Source organism: Anguilla rostrata, chromosome 14, assembly GCF_018555375.3.
Source record: "Anguilla rostrata isolate EN2019 chromosome 14, ASM1855537v3, whole genome shotgun sequence".
NCBI classification, from domain to species: Eukaryota; Metazoa; Chordata; class Actinopteri; order Anguilliformes; family Anguillidae; genus Anguilla; species Anguilla rostrata.
In genome coordinates this window covers 16,473,884-16,492,001 of record NC_057946.1, presented here as the reverse complement: position 1 = coordinate 16,492,001, position 18,118 = coordinate 16,473,884, and the positions used below count along the sequence as shown (strand labels likewise).

The 18,118-nt window shown below is 38.5% G+C and overlaps 1 protein-coding gene across 8 annotated transcripts in view; it reads right to left on the bottom strand.

Moving 5' to 3' along the window:
- fibcd1b (fibrinogen C domain containing 1b) overlaps positions 1–18,118 on the bottom strand; it is a 108,489-nt gene that overhangs the window by 23,097 nt on the left and 67,274 nt on the right. For all 8 annotated transcript variants that reach the window (XR_010325328.1, XR_010325327.1, XR_010325329.1 and 5 more), the window contains one exon: positions 15,363–15,459. Coding sequence is in view for 5 of the 8 variants with exons in the window: in XM_064307828.1 (XP_064163898.1) it covers positions 15,363–15,459 (97 nt within the window). In the remaining 3 variants the exon portion in view is untranslated. The remainder of the gene's footprint in view (positions 1–15,362; positions 15,460–18,118) is intronic.

The window sequence follows — 18,118 nt, the reverse complement described above, 5'->3', positions numbered from 1 at the left end:
GCTAGATGAAATCACTTGTTTTTTTCTGCATAAGCTGTGAACAACAAGCATCCCACTTTGGTCTAGTGCTTTAAAAGGATGATATGAAAGGGTACATTTGATAGTATCAAAGTGATAAAATCAAATTGAATGCTCACAGGGACATCAACAGATTGCCTTGAAAGAGATCATCAGGATTTAACCCCTTAAAAAGAAATATTGAGAGAGAAAGAGAGAATGAGAGAGAGAGAGAGAGAGAGAGCTAGCACACTTATCTACTGCAGTTCACACGCAGCACAGAACATTAATATTCAACCCTGCTCTCAGGTACAACAAAATGAACATGCGGTGCTTGATGCAGATGATTGGGAACAGACTGCACGAGGGAATTACGAAAGCTACCAGTTGGCTACGCAGTTACGGAGTGAATCATGCATGTGCAAGCCAAGGTGTGAGAAATTAAAATACTTAAATCTAAGAGCACTCCTCATTAAACACATTATTAAACAGGATGGAGTGGTACAATTTGAGGGGACATACTAACTGGATGGACAGGACTGAGTGACACTATTCCACAGGACAGACTGAACATATTCCACACGGCTGACTGACACTATCTCACATAATTGCCTACCACAAATTGACATTATTAACTGTCACAGTGTGGATTGGCACTGTTTAGAACCACTGACTGTGATGCATGTGGGTGGAAACCATATTTTTGAGAAACTGAAAAATGCATTAAAAATAAAAATTCAACAAAATAGATTAAATAGATTTCTTATATAAGCTGATCCACAGAGTGAGGAAATGATTAGTAAAAAAAATTAATTAATTATATATATATATATATATACATATATAGGTAGGCCTACCGGTCGTATGGGAACTGGTGCCATAGTGCTACTGGGTTATGCTACCCAACCCTAATGCATGACAGCTACATGACAAGGTAGGCCTTAAAACCTTGGAATACTGTTGCAGGCTTCGCCCAGTCTCAGTATTGTTCTGCAGGCTTGCAGCTGGGTAGCATACAGGCAGGATAAATGACAGTCAATTTGAATGTTCAAAGCCATTTAAGTATGCATGCATATCTTCATGTCCTTATGAAATAGTGATATTCTAATTATATCAGAATGTTCAATACATACATTTAGGAAGATTCGCAAAGGGGGAGTCATATGGATTTCATGATGGCCGATGTATTGATTATTTGCTCAGACATTCAGTGCTCCTGCAACCAAACTATGCATGGGAACATGAATTAGGGTTGGGTAGCATAACCCAGTAGCACTATGGCACCGGTACCCATATGAAAGCATGAAGTGAAATGAGCATACATATGAACATGGTGAAGCTGTATGTATTACTAATTGTAGCATCAATTATTTACGTTGTGTGATATGTTTGATATTTTATTTGTATTGGTCATAGGCGACCACTGTTAGCCTTTGTTAATAATGCCCAACATATATGTATTGTAGGCTAACTTATAGGCCTAGCTGTTAGTGTAGGGGCATTGTTAGCATACTCTGGGCAGTGTTAGCAAAGTGGCTCTTCTACCTCATACAAACTAGCCCTAAAACCCATTTTGAAAACTGTTTCAGCTTCTTAAAACAGTCAAATCCACACTACCAGAGGTTTAAAAAATGAAAACGTTTTTTAAAACCCCTAGGAGGTAAAAAAACTCTTAACTGGTTTTAGCGTTAAATGTGTATATAGGACGGGTTTTCGAAACCTATCGGTAGAATAGGTTTCCTTGCGTCTTAAATAAATGACGAGTGGTACTTGCAGGTTCTGAGCGAGTTTCAAACATCTTCATAGTTAATTTCACAGTCAAACATTTTTAGTGAATCTCTATATTAGGGCTGCCCATCACAATTCAAATTGGAAAAGGGGGAGACATGTTGCAAACACATGAAAATTGTAAATCTTACCAGTGTCTTGCTTCATTTAAACCATTAAATGGTTGTGATGCTCAAATCTGGAGTTAAATAGTCAAATAGATAACACCCCCTAAATGAGTGAGGACTGGTCAGAATTGGTATCTGCGTAAAGGGGTTAAAGCGACAACAGTTCATACTGTACCTACTTTTTAACTAGCCAACAGTAGCTACCTTGCAAACGCCACTTATACGGGCATATGTGCGTGCATACAGAATGTGTGTGTGTGTGTGTGTGCAGGAGATGCAAGAGGGGCTTCGGTGCATCTTGGCTTGTCTACATAAAGATTTCTGCACTCACGGAATGGGTGCAGAGCTATCTGCTAGCAGAAGATAAACAGCAATTCTCCTGTAAAGACAATCAGCCCAGCTATTAATGAAATTCATTCTGGTCGGTGGGTGCAGCGATGTTTTATTCAACGCCACAGAAGCATGTTGCACACAGATAAATCTGCCTGCTTGAAAGAATTGCCAATAAATTTACAGTACTGTAGTGCAGGAGGAGGCCTGTCTGGTATTGTGTTCTGAGATTGTAAGGAGATGCAGAGAAATTAGGCGCCAGCCCCAAACTACTTGTTTGTTCCTTACAACTGGCCATTCTTTGAATTTGAATGTGTCTGAATGAGATTGCATTTGAATGTAAACCTGCAACTATATTTCTCATAATTTGTCCATACTGCAGCTGTGTACTGCACTGTTTGAAGAATTAGACATTGTGTAATAAGAAACAGAATACATAATAACAACTACATATTTATGTATATTTCAGGACCATGTTAGGCAGGCAGTAACCAAATCTTTAACATTGCTTATTCATGACTAATATGTATTTTCACATGTATTAGAATGAGTAAGGCATCCTTAAGGAAACATATTTTTTTCTTGATACTTCTTATGAGCACATTTTACATATAATAGCGCAATAAAGCAACACTGTTGTAATTCTATTCAGAATTAATGGAATATTAAATTTTTTCCTCTAACAAAATGAAAAAATATCAAACCATTCACTGCCAATCGATAAATGAGTTAAAATGGCCATCTGCATTCCAGGCAGCAGATTAAGTATTTCTGCTTCTAAATCTAAATCAAGGACTGAAGCAAAGCCTCTAAATGTACACTATCGTGAAGGAAATCTGGCACCACTGCAGTTTAAATAGTGCCTGCGATACCTGAAATACTATACAGTGACCTTCAAACTCCAATAGAGCCAATTACTCCATATATAAAAAGATATAGATATATATATAGGCCTACTTTCTCTATATTATACAATGAATATAAATATTTTACCATTAATAAATCAGTTATTTTTACTTATTTTAGTTTCACTGCACTTTCAAGGATATAGGGTTGACAAGGACAACCTGGGACTTCCGAAATGGGATTTTTCATGCGACCACAAGTTCCCCTGAGTAAAGACAGGCTGAAATTATGAGATCCAACAACCAGTCAAAAGGTATAGCGCTCTCTCTCTGGGAACACCATGATTAAACTGCACCCATGTACTTTCAGCATATGAAAGCAATGAAATCTCTAAACTTCTATTAGCTGGAGCTAGAGGGTGAGTTACCCCTCTAAAATGTGAAGAGTAGTCCACATTTGATTAGTCTGTGGAATTTAAGATGGATACACACAATACCGCTTTAAATATCGAGCTTTTGCATGATGTTTGGTATTGTTTTTGCCACCAGTTTTTTTATTTAGTCATGGTCTTAGTGAATGGTCTAACTTCATTTTGTGTCACATTTAATGCCCTGCCTCCAGTAAATTAAATGACTATAAAATACATTAACATACTCAGAGTGTTTGAGACAACACATCGGGTGCCTTGAACACTGCTTCACATATGCATACACTATGCATACTGTCTAGCTGCAGTGTGAACATCACTGTCACAAAGCAGCCTTAATTTTTTAAAGACAATAAAGACATTAAAGATAAATGTAAAACATGAATTAGTTTTATTCAAAAACTCATTTTGTTTATTAAACCTTGTTGATTTAAGTTAAATTCCCATAGTCCATTCTCATAACTCTCATAACTAAATTTCATGTCAGTAGCCAGTTTAGTTGCCCTTCTTTGTACTTTTTGTAATTATGAGATACTAATACATAATTATAAAAAAAAACTTCTTGTAATTATGATGTTTATGAGAAAACCTCTAACTTAATAAATGAATTTAAAAAAACAAGCAAACAAAAAAAAAACAAACAAAAACAAATATAAGCCAGGATGTTCAAACTGAATCATCTGTTTAGAGTTCATTATTTGTACCGTTCCAAATAAGGTATTTGGATTTGGGCACACCTCTAATTCCACTGACCTGTCATATCCTACAGCTCTGTACCTAGGTTACCTCATATGCTTTGTGTAGTAAATAAATGCACATACTGTATTTCTTTCATATTAGCCCAATAGACCTGTGCATGCACTGATAGAGTGGGAGGTCGATGCTCACTGTGAACTGTCTTTATACGTTTTCAAGGATGGATTAAACCGCTCCCGGTGACTGCTCACAGTGACAATGAGTTTCACTCCCACCCTATTTGAAAGTCTAGCCAATGTTCTCCTTTTGGCTGATGCACTATTATGCCACAATAAGCTTTGTAAAAAGTTCAACTTTGGTAATCTTTTTCAGCCGACAACACAGCATTCCTTTTATGAACTACCTTGCATTGGTCAGTGTCAGCTACCAACAGACACTTTGCTCTCACTGAAAGCCATTGAATCAAAGCATTTTTTGGATACCAAAACAATAATTTTAATCTAAAGAGATGCAAGAAATGCATAGTAGTCCTTAAATCAAGAAAAAGACGAGAATATAAAAAGGACTTGATGGTGACAGTCAAGAATAATGCTGTTCAATAGATACAGTACACTGCTCCAGATAACTAGGAGAGATTCGGGGGGAAAAACCTATGAGATACAATTGGGTGGATGTCTCTCTGTCTGCCTCACAGTTTTATAAAATCTTTTTACAAACCTATGATGTTTGATGCAACACCAATAAAAGAGGTATACAGCAATGTAAAAAAATAAAAATAATAAAAGAGGTATTTCAGCACAAAAGTCACATTCCAATTTTCCAACCTCCAGTTAAAATAAAAAGATTAAATAATAAAAAGAAAGCCTCTGCCTTTCAAAACAGGCATTTGAATTTTAGAAACCCCTGTACATGTCAATCCTACTTCTGTTTACTTGAAATCAGGCAACCTTTTTCCACCTTATACTCCCTTGGGCCAAAAACACATATGTGATAAAATAAGAATCTCTGTTATTGCTAGCACTTGAGCTCAGTTCACAATCACTGCGGATCCTGCAGATCTCTGCTGTTGTAGCAGCATTCAGGTTGCCTGACAGAAAGTGCTGGGAATCATGGAAGGTAGTTTTGAATGCTTAATAATTCATTTCATTTTTTCTGGCAGACCCTAACTGAATACGTGTCTACTTTCTTTTAATAATTAATCTCTGAACTGAATTTTTTATTTTGTGAGGATTTATATATTTATATAAAAAGATATGGCAGCAGGTCCTTGGATTTAGTCTCAAAAACAAATTTGTTTTCAATCGCATTTGTTTACCAGTAACATTTCAATGCCTTTACTATCATTTAGCAAAAATAAAACCAAAATTAAGACATGTCGACACATGCCCTAACACACCACGTGCAAAGGAAACATTTCAAAGGCCCCAATTAGCCCAAATATTGGATTTAATTAGATAATACATTTGGACAATGTGATGTGACCAGAGGCAGGCTTTACGCTCAATGTCCATGAAATATTCCTTATGAGTTGAAGGATCACATGAGCAGAATGTGCGAGGCAGAGCATGCAAGGAAAGGAAAATACATTTGTCAGCAGTATTTTTTCTATTATAAATTTCAAAGAAACATCAATTGAATCGAGAAACAGAAGCAGCGGATTACAAATGAGAGGACAGAATGTGTTTAAGACAGGAGGGCATGAGTCAAGCTGAGTGGGAGTTAGATTACCATCAGCACACAGGAAAATATCCGTAATTATAATGTTGTGTCCTGCAGGACTGCAGGTTTTTGGTCACAAATCTCTAAAGGTTCAGGAGGTTCCTGACGTAAAATAGGGGAGGAGAAAGTCTGGGTTTTTACACTTTATTTATTTTTAAGCGAGTGGCTTATTTATGGGTGTCTGTGGGGTGCCGTCTCTTTCCTGGCTAAACCTCTGCACAATACGCAGCCGTCATAATTCACGTTCGTGACCAATTCCGAGGGGATAGAAAAGCCACAGGAATTCTATTGTTCACGCGTCTCAGGACAATGCCTCAGCAGCACAAGATGCATTGTTTTCCTGAACACACGATCAAGGCCTTTGAATGTCTATCTGCAGAAGGAACGTGAATCACAAATATTGCTAAGTATTAGGACACAGTTATAATATGCATTGGGGATGCACACTAATGTCCTTCAGATGACTGGACAAATGCGAGATGCTTCCCAACAAACACCATGTATCAGCGCTACGCATCGCTCTGTCTTGTGATGGAGGCATGCCCTTTATCTGTGTCTTTCCTTATCTTGGTACTGCCCTCCTCCTCCCCAAACACACACATGCAGATGCACACTAGGCGACAAATTCATCATGACATTCATTTATCAAGCTTATGCACAAGTCAATAACAGACCCACGGGTGATAAGACCAATTGAAACTAAAAATGGACTGAAATCTTGTTGCGCAGTCCTGAGCCAAGGCCATGGTACTACAGCGCCTTTCTGCCATTAATGAACTTTGAACCAAGGGACATAAAGCATATAGCATGCATAAAAGGACATGAAAGGTCACTGCTCCCTTGTGTGATCACAGGGGATGGCACCTCTAAGAGATGCAAGTGCATGCACAAGTGGTTTCCTTTAATCACAACATGAGAGTGGCTGGTATGCTACAAAAATGTTTACGTTCATCTGGGGTGTGCAAGTGAATCTGAGCTCTGACCCAACACGCAACAGCCTCTCATGAGGTTTTCGCCTCATTGTATCCAGAACCTCTTAGTTCGAACCACCAAGAACAGACTCCACATTATCACTGCACTCTTCTACGATTCAAATGGGTTGAGATGTGCAGTCACATACATCAAGGAAAAAATTGCTTATCTAAGCTTATGGAAATCGACAGGGCTTGAAATTTGAATGTAAAACAAAAAAGGTGTGGGCAGGAGAGACGGTGTCTGCACATCTGTGTGTGTGTTAGAGAGAAAAATAGAGAAAGAAAAGTGCAGATAAAAACAGGTTGGTAGTTTCACACCACTAAGTTGAGTATGCACCTGCTCACAGGCTCAATTTAAAGAAAGACAAATGTTTTTGCCTAAGGGCCCTCCCTTATCTTTCCATGTTCTCATAAAACCAAAATCTCCCTATTTTCTCATCATGCCCATGGGTTTGTTGTGTAAAACTGTTCTTACCCCATAACTGTAAACTTTACATGGATCCAGGATGGTGGTTGCTATAAATCTCAGTTTAATTATCAGTAATCAAACCAGCAATAGAATTCCTTTTTTCACCCCGTTGGCATTTTGAACAATTTGTTCTTCTTTTCAGTGACCTGCTATCTTTTGCATCTGTTTACTCAACCATCTTTATAACAAATATAATTTTACTGAAATCTATGCTGTAGCAATAGCACTAAGCCATGACACTTGCTTAATACCATTTTCTTACTATCTAAAATGTTTTAAAACATGCAAATGCGACACTTTCCTTGGCTATTTGCATCAGAAATGATGGTACACTTGATACAGATTGTGCATGACACTTTCGATTTCATTCATCATTCAGTTGACTGTTCAGTCCGTAACTAAGGTTTTTCTCTCTCTGAGGTTGTACTTTACATCAAACTTGCACTGAAGGTCAATTTTATATTTTCTAGGGAAATACATTCAGTAAGTGTTTGACAATTAACACCAGGGAAAGTATTCTGCTGGGTCAATCAAACACAAGGCAAGCCAATGGTTTTTCCAAGGCAGATTTATGAATGTACGGCATGCTTTACCCAAGTTTAATTTTCTCATGGAACAATACTTCAATACCCGGTAGCACCAGCTAGAATAAGTCAATACTACCATGTCTATTTCCCCGTTGCTGCCACTCACTGAGGAATGTTCATTCATTAACATGCAATTAAAAAAAGAAATCAGAAAGAGTGAATTGAATCACTTGTGCTTATATCCTCAACTCGTCGGTTCTTTAATGCATGCTGTATGCCATCAGCACCTTCGCTAGATGAATTATGCAAGAGAGGGAGGATGCTCTGTACCATGACAGCAACAAAGAGAGTCTTAGCAAAGCATTCCACATCAGAGGGATTTTTTTATCGAATGGCCTTCCTCCCCAAAAAACCTTAAAGGCAAAAATTCTTACCATCAGTGCCAGTTAAAACATTGACTCCACTGATAAACCCTGTTTGAAACTGTGTTTAAGCAATAACTAGCAAGGAACGTGGCAATCAGACTGTATTTTACACTGTGAGGGCAGAATGTACACTCTGTGAAACTAGCACCGATGTCCAATTATTCTGGTGTGTTGACATTGCAATTCTCTTTTGTCGCTTCAGCACACAATATGTTCTACAGTGTATCTGTATATGTGTGTGCGTGCATGCGCTTGTGTGTGTGTGTAAATGTGCAACTCTGTATGTGTTTTATATGAGTATCGCAGTAGACCTGCATTGGAGGGGTTATACTCCTGTATGAAATGCAACTCCCCTGAGAATCTTTCGATTATTACCAAGTCAGCCATCACATCTAGGAGGCAGATCAATACCCCATAATAATACATGGATGTGCACGCTTCATGTCATGAATTAATTAGTGCGTGCGAATTTCATACGTGATGGCGCGCCCTTCCTGTCAGAATGCAATCATTAGCAATTTCTCTTATGACACTGTGCCCCCTACTTTGAGTGGGATAAAGCTGGTGTGCAGGGCCCTGCTCCATCCCAAACCTTCCCGTTTCCCATTAATGAGGTGACAGGATCACCTGTCTGTTAAAACGGAAAAACTGCAGGGCCGTATTGATTTATTAAACCCACCCCTCACTGTAATTTTTGCAAGATGCTGGCCTCTGACCTCACTCTGTAGGCTTTGGCAGCAGTGCAAAGCTGCTGGTCAGTTCGATAAAATATTATAGGCTTTGTTGTTGACGTGAGCCCGTGAAAGCTTTCTGGAGGGCACAGTGATATGGGTGAGGGTCAGATCAGTGCAAGGGCACTGGATCATATTGACCGATACAAATCTGTTTTTGTTTACTAATAATTTCATTCTTCTGTGAACTCATGGTGGGAGATTCAGGAGAGTACAGTGACTTTCAAAAGTATTACCACTTTCACATCTTTTCCCCTATGGAATCATGATATTTTTAAATAATGAAATTATCCTAATCTATTACATGCTGTCAAAGCTATATTTGCTATAAACAGTAAATAATAAATAATAACTGTTGTCAAGATTACATTGATTACATTTTCCTGAGTGTGAGATCAAGCTGATAAAGAAAAATGGGCCTCATTCATGAAACATGGGTGTGATCACAACTGATCGTAAACTCCGTATAAGAACGTTTCCAAGAACATTTCAGCATTCTTCATTTTTTTCTTATCTGTATTTGTTCATGGCTGTTTCCTTATGCAAATCACATGAATAGGATTGCGCATAAATTTGGCAAACAGCCAGAATTCAGAATCTCATACACCTGGGATATGCACAATAACAAAGGTCTGCACATGTGTCATGAATCTCATATTGTTTCTTCGTAGGAATATTTAAAAAAAAAAAAAGTAAGAATAATTTTTAAAAAGTTTAGCAAATGAGGCCCAATGATTTGTTTGCTGTGGCTTTTATAGATTATCTTTACCTAGGCTACCAGAAATTCCAGATTGTAGTGTATATTAGAAAATGTATTCAAGTGCAGCTTTTGTCAATTATTGCTGTTAATCTTGTGGAACCTACTAATTCATGTCAATTCAGTTCAATTTTATTTTCATAGTGTTTTTCAGACAGGGTACTGTCACAAAGGCAGCTTTACAGCTTTTCTTGAGCAGAAGCTGATTCAGGGGGGAGCCCATCTGCTGCTGACAGGCATCGGTTAATTGAAAAAAACGCTAATTACATAATAAGCAGAACTAAAAAAATGACTATATAAATGTCAATGGAGCCAGATGACTACTGTATCAAGGAGTTACGGCAGCGGATTGCACTAGAGCTGACCAACAAACCAGAGGTGGTGCCTGCTAACTTAGGCTGCGTGTAGTTCACTGTAGTTCCTGTTTACAATACAAAAGCTTCATTGCATTTCAAAGATTTGCATTCATTTTTGTGATTGCTGAATATGACAAACTGCATATCTATATAAGAACAGTGAGGACTGTGTAAAACATTTATGTTCTGAATCCAGCAGTTTTAACCAGTTAACACCCTCGTTTTAATGGCCAGCACTGAATATTGAACACAAGTGTATCAACAGTTAAAACTTCTCACTTATCCAACATATAAAATAGATTTATTTGATTTAATTTGGAAATTATTACAAAGGATATTAATTATCAATTAAATCTCTGAATTTGTTGATAGGCAGATCAACCTGTTGGATCAACATTTAAAAAATGTGCAACTCACAACCAGATTAAAATTAAGAAATGTATTAAGTTAGAAAAAAAAACATCTAATCTAAAGATGAAGGTCAGCTACCTTAAACAAATAACAAATGTTACCTACATGGACAGGTCACAGCCACAAAAGAAATGGATTAAGGAAAACACCAAACCACATCTTGTTTCTCCCAGGAAATCCAAAATCAAAGTTCAAAAACCAAAAGACACTAAATATTACAAAAAGAACTGGAAGGAAAATATAAAACTGCAAGATGAGCTGACGTCAGACCATGCGCACACCAAACACAAGAAAACAGCAGGCCAAGATGCAAGGTTCAGATTCCTTCTGCAAAGCAGATACAACCTCCAAATCTCCACCACACAGAAGATAGCAGGCTCAACTTAAGTACCAAAAACTCTACTGGATTGAGTAAAGAAAATTATGCATTTTATGTTGTTTGAAGGGGGTGGGGGGATTGTTGAGAGATGGGGGCACCATGGCTGATTGACTATGGTGAGAAAGGGCGGAGGTGTGATAGCAGGGTCAGACAGGGACTGTCTTATCTGAAAGCTGACAAATTAACGTATTAAAGTCGCCTTATGTGGTTTTAAGCAGGGCTCAGCGCTATGGAATTATTATCATAAGATTTCTGGTTTTAAGCCCATCAAAAAGACATCAAACATGAATATGTTACAAGGTAATCCAGCCAGCTACTGAATATTTCTTTAAAAAATGGAAAGTGACACCTAGTTCTAATGAAGGGGTGAAAGCTATAGACAAATAATTGTCAAAGACAGCCAGTTGTACTCTTCATCTTCTGGTAAAATATTTCCCATGTAACAAAAACAATCTTACCACGTTATTTTCTGCTTTTAACTGGAATACCCTGAAAATGTAGATTCCAATGATCAGGCCTTACAACCCTCATCTACGCAGACATTAAGGTTTTTACTCAGTGATTTCAAGTTACATAGTGCAGATTGCATTCAAACCCAAAAGGAACAAGGGTCTTTGTGCAGCATATAGCCACGTAAGTTCTCTGACCATAATTATGAGTGTACTGTATCTCTTCTGGAGGGTGGTAATCATAAAACTTTCAAAGGAGAGGAACTCTCCAGGTCGCTGCAGGTTTATTTACATTTAAACAACCTCCAGCATTTGTGTTGTGATGGGGAGGGGGGAACAGATAGACAGCAAGGAAACAGACAACATAACTGTACACAACAGACAGAGCAACTTTGCCAGATCAATTTACATTGCTTGTTTCTTAAAGGGAGATAATATAAAACCTAGATATCCGACATCTATATGCTATCATTTAATTGTTCATCAAAGCTAAAGACAAAATTGATTTAATCGAGGTTCTTTTTAAAAACTGTTGTTATCTCAAAACCCAATGTTCTGCATAAGATAAAAGCAATAGCCTGCACACTGCATTCATAGATCCCAATAGCCCAAGGTTTTAATTTAAAATACATGACACTGGGTTGATCATGTTGATGAATGTCCCAACTTAGGCCCAGCACAGGTCACAACACTGATCATGTGATCGTGGTGTATTTTAAAATAAATTCCTAGATATTTGGGCACTACTAATCTTGTGCACAGGCTCTATTGCACTTATTTCTGTTGATATTCTGTCCTTCACCTGCATCACTGGCTTTTATGTGCATATTTTGCTAAGTGTGCATGTTATGAGAACATCAAAGTCACTGCTAAATTTGTAATAATTTGTGTGGACTTAATTTTCATTGTGGAATGTGTGTGTGTGTGTGTGTGTGTGTGTGTGTGTGTGTGGGGGGGGGGGGGGGCATTGTGATAGTGGACGGTGGGAGGAAGAGAGATTCTGAGATTGCGTTCATGGACCGGGGTGGAGGTAGTTTGGAGGAGATTGCTATCACTGGCTGGGTTGAGCAAGAGGCTGACCCAGAACAAGGACAGCTGGATTTTAAAAAACACACCGCATACCGGTTCATTCCAGCCCACTTCAAGCACTGTGCTTAATCATTCTTTGCATGAATTTGAGAACAGGAAAATTGATTACCACAAAAGTAAAAAAAAACATTCATTTCATTCAGTCCTTCATAAAAAGTCTCTCTTTCCGGATCCCCATTTCAGGTTTGTGGGTAGAATCCATACTGTGTGACGAGTGTGTCCTTTGAGATCCCCCCCACGTACAGAGAGCACAGCACCTTGTTGGGCTGGAGGGAACATGCGTGGGTGTGTGGGCGAGCATGCAGAGAACTGTGTCTGATTTGTGTAGGTACAGTACTATGAGCTTGAAGCCTGAGGAGCATGAATAAGTACAAGGCAAGTGATAAGAAAGATTTTTTAAGCAAGCACTTTAAAAAAAAAAATACTTTTAAAAATTGACACATAACTAGAATTTTTATGGCTGTTTGTTGGCCTGATATTGTATGAAATACACAAAATGAACACACATAAAAACACAAATTAAAAAAGAAAAAAAACTGAATAATGTGTTCAAGGATACGGTCATGTTGTGTTTCAAATGTTTCACAGTACTGAATATGCTAGTATGTTATTTTTTAAATTGAGTGTCTTTCAATAGGTTAGTGCAATTTTTAAAAATTATTTTACTCATTTTTGGAGAGATTATGGATATGTTTTGGTCCCCTAGATCTCTTAGACCCCTGTACCGATGGGGATATATCAATAACCACTTGAAAATGATGCAAAAGTGAGTTTCTTAAGTCAAAACAGCTGATTTGTTGTGAAATACATGATTATGCTGCGATTTACATCAATGCACAATTTAGACATTTTGGATAGATTTAAAGACACTAAGGGACATCAGGGTACACTGCTTACTTTTTGCTTCATAGATCTTTAGTAATTCTGCATATCACACTCAGATTTTGCACACTGCGCAAGGAGTTTATAATCCAGGACATGTATGCTGCCCTACAAAGCCTAATTGCAGTAACTACACAAAGGGTAAAACTGAGAAAAATGGCTTTAAAGTGTTTTAACTGGCCAGCTGTCATGCTTTTTGGGCATAAAAATTACCCCATGAATACATGTACAATTAGTGCAATATCACTTATATACCTACAACCCATTTGGCTGGCCAGTTAAAACACTTTAAAGCCATTTTTCTCAGTTTAACTTTTTGCGTAGTTACTGCAGTAGTTACTGCAGTTAGGCTTTGTAGGGCAGTATAGTTTTACAGTTATATAGTTTTATATGAGATCATTTTTGCCGACATAATTAAACTATAGATATAAACTAATCTAAGTTTTGTAATTGGTTAGCATTGTAATTGGTACTGATGTCTTGCTTCATTTAAGCTATTTTCAAAGTCCCTGCGATGCTCACACCTGTTATAAAGCTTTAAATAGGCACCCCCTAAATGGGCAATGATTGGCCAGATCTGGCATCCGCACAAAGGGGTAAATATAACCCTGACTGATACTAAACACACGGTAGTGCAGAAAGCTGTCACCCAGTGGAACTGCATTTCTGATGTAAGACGCATTTTCACTTTCAGGTCACCAATACAAATTGCCACCAATCCCGGGGTATCTCTCATTGATCCAGAGCATGGGCAGAATCAGCTTAACTAGTTGCAGGAGCAGCACTGACTCAGGGGTAAAGTGTTGTGTTTCTCTAACCCTGTGCCTCTGTAAAGCCTCATTCCACAGATGAAAGAGAGACAAGTGTTTCGGTTCAAAATGCAAAGGAGCTGGCATTAATAGTTTATAGTTCGAAAGCCAGCTTAAGACAGTGCCATGTTTAGCTCAGCTCACCCCATACCCCCCTTATCTTCACAAGGATTACTCAATCTTGGGGCCCTGACAGTAAGTGACAGGCCTGTCATCGCAAATCACCCATCTATGAATGACAGGTCCACTTCCTTCTCCACATGTGAATTCACCATTCACCTTTGGTGTGATCACATGCACTTATGCCACATGGGACCTAAGAGCTCAATTATGGCTCTGAACTGTTTATTGTTCCCAAAAGGGTACAGAATATAAAAATGATAACCACTACAATTTGCTGTATGTTTTCATTTCTGTTTTGACATTCTGTAGTGAAAGGAAGCAATTGTAGAAAGTGCCGTTTTCCTTTTGAGCTGGTCTTGTTGGTAGCCTTTTGCAAAACTGCAGATAACAGCTTTAGAATTTGGAACCAACCTGAACAGCACATGAGGGATTCTGCAGGACATATCTTGCACTCAACACAGTTTTTATACTCCACAGTTCTATAAATAAAGCTCCACTTTTGCTTTTATGAGTGGAGAAGACAAACTATGAGAGAGAGAAAGAGAGAGAGAAACGGACAGAGAGAAAGACAGAAACAGGTGCAACAGACTACAGATCCACTTTTTGGGCTGCTTATTAGAAAGTGATTCACTGTGGTTTTTCTGTAAACAAAGATGGGGTTGAAGAAACAGAAAAAAAACTCAAAATGCTCTCTCCTGACTTCCCCCTTTTCCCCCAAGCTTCTCACTTACTCCGTACTCCTCTCTAAAGCACATCTCTGCATCTCTGATTGATGCCTTGCAGAACAACAATTTGCATGCACCTCTGAACTCCTGATATTTAGATTGGACGTGTGTTATTGATGGACATTCAGTTGTTTGTTTTGCAGTTCATATTTTAGAATGACAATTATGCATACCAGGTTTGTGCCATTCAACTAGGAGACAAGCGGCCAAGGTATCCACCAATGCATAGCAAGCCACCTCCCTGAATTTTCATTCGACCAACTGAGGGAAATACAGTAAATGACTAAATATGTCATATGTAAATGATACAATTTTTCCTCTGAAAACTCATGAATTTGTGACCTACCCAGCCAGTGTTCTCCAGTGATCTTCCCAAACCCTTCACGGTACGAGTCCCAACCACGGAAGAAATTGACAGATCCATCCTCCCTGCGCTGGATAACCTGGAAAGAACGAAAGAGTTGTGAGTCAAAAATGGGAGCTAGCGCTGCACTTGGCCCCTACAGAGAAGCCTATCCAAAAGAGCATAACCGCCAACATTTCTCAGACAGCATACAATATAACACAGCCTGGGATGTACTGTGAAAGCAGCCTCAAAGGCGTTTGGTTACTATTTTCACCAACAACTGCATTTATTTCATATTTTTTTCAAACAGAAAAACATTCTCTTGTGAGTAAAATAAAGCACTCTCCCCCATGGGTAGCTGCCATGCCCATATAGATATGCATACATAAATATTGTATATATCGATAGTGTTACTGTGACCATTATAGCTTGACAAGAAATAAAGTTCAATCCAAAGGTTGGTCGTTTGGGAATGAGCGGGTAAACCACAACAGTCTTTCTCAATGTTCTGCCCATGCAGGGAATAGTGGGAATAGAAACTCAGACACTAATTGAGTCCCGATCCCATCATAGGAGATTAATCAGGAGGCAGAGGATCAATGAAAGCTGTGAATGTGAGCAGGAGCTGCTGCCCATGTAAATTAGCGATGCACATTCACACTGCTCTGGTGCTCCGCACGGTTCGCTCAATGGGCGAAAATGCCACAAAGACACCGTAGCCCATTGTTCGCCTTTCCAGGAAGAACCTAACTGGGAAACACACACAGACCAAGCTCATCTGGGTATCAGCATTCATTAAGGCAATCAAAATATGATCACCCCTCTATGGGCTGTAATATGTTCTTTATCCCCCTTTTCTTTCCTCCATCAGAGTCAGCCTGGACCCCTTCATGGGCAGACCGCCAGCATATCATCTTTGAAAACTCTCTCTCTTCTGTTAAATGTGCCAGTGCTCAAAGCACCATTGGACAGCTTTTACTGCCTCTCACACTCTCTCTCTCGTCCACTGCACAACCAGACAGCTTTTAATTATTTACCACTACCAAAGTCAAAGCTCAGAGTTCTCTTTAGATGGAAACCTCCGCTGATTATTACTATGCCTAGTATATCAAGGTAATTAAAAATACAAATATATTCTGTTGATTCGATGAATATTTGACTGAGTGGGCTGTGAATATTCCAGCAGAGAGATAAGCACCGGCTGCAGATTTAAAAGAGCTCTTGTAGTTCAGAATCAGTTTTAAATCCCATGCAGGTGCATTCACGAGCACCCACACAATGGGGAAATCGGAAATTTGGGAAGAGTGACGCGCGTGGTTGTATATTACGTGCAATTTTATCACCCCAGCAAAATGACTGATTTTCAACACCCAAATGCTCACTTAACAAAAATGGCAAATAGGTTACATCATCGCAAAATGCAAAAAAGGAGAGAAAACTAAGGCGTATTAAGTCTTACATGTTGCTTCAGTCAACATGGCACAAAGATTTGCATCTTCCAGACACAATAGAGTGTTCTGCCCGTGCTCCACACAAGCAAACATTCATTGCCTCTCCCCAAAATGGGAGCCTCTATCATGCTGCAGCACACTGCTATACAATTATACTCCCAGATTCATTGCAATATCAGAAAGAACTGGCCACAGCACTTGTTATACACAGGCTATTTTTGAATATGGCAAAAACATAACTTTTCTATTGCAGTTTTACAACAGACCTGGGCAAGAACTCAATAGCACTTTAAATACACATAAGCAAAGGGTTAGTGTTTTATATACACAGCTTACCCTTCACCATCATCGCCATCATCATCACCACTAAAATGGCAGAACTCTCATCTCTGCGTGAAAAAATTCATGTTTGAAATCAGTGATGAGCATCATCATCATTGTCATCATCCTCATCATCATCAGAATCCGTCATTTACCTCATAATAATGAGGACTTTATAACCATCACTGTCTTTGACCTCTTCTTCATCATCACTACTAAGAGAGCAGAGGAGATGAGCTCACCAGTACTGGCTTGTGAGCTTGAAATAGAGGAGGTGTAAATCATACTTTCTAAATGATCATTGGTCTCAACTGGTTTCCATTTACTTTGCGTGATCAACAAATGTGCCAATTATCTGAATAATCCACAGGCAAGAAACCTCAAAGCTTTCCCTAATTGTGCCTCATGCTGTACCATACTCTTTCTTCACATCATGGTTGAGAATGTAAATGATTAAATGGGATCCAATTTAGTGAAATCAATGTATTTTTTAGAGAATAAACTTTTAATTTAATGACATTAGACAATCCATAAAATGAATATCACAAGACCTTTCAGCACAGCTGAAAATAAAGGCTAAAGAACAATCATCCAAAACTGAGCTTTATCATTAGCATTTAAACTGCAGAATCTGCACAGACCAGATTAAGGGATCTTTATGTTGTCAATAGTCCCTGGAGGCTTGAACAAAGGGCACAATTAACCACAGGTTTAAATAATCTGCAGATATAAGGCAAGTTCTGCACAAATTTCTGCTATAAGCAAGGAAACACAATCCTATCACTGAACAGAATCGATAATAATAAGCTGCATCTATCGGCATGAATAAATCTGCTAATTAATTTCTTGATTATTCATCAAGAAAAGTAAGTGGAAACACACAGAGTAATGATCAGTGAAAAGGTAGGATTTCTGTATCCAGCACAATTGCAGAGACTAATGTATACAGTTCACTCCTTCTGGTACGGAACAACATCTGTGAAA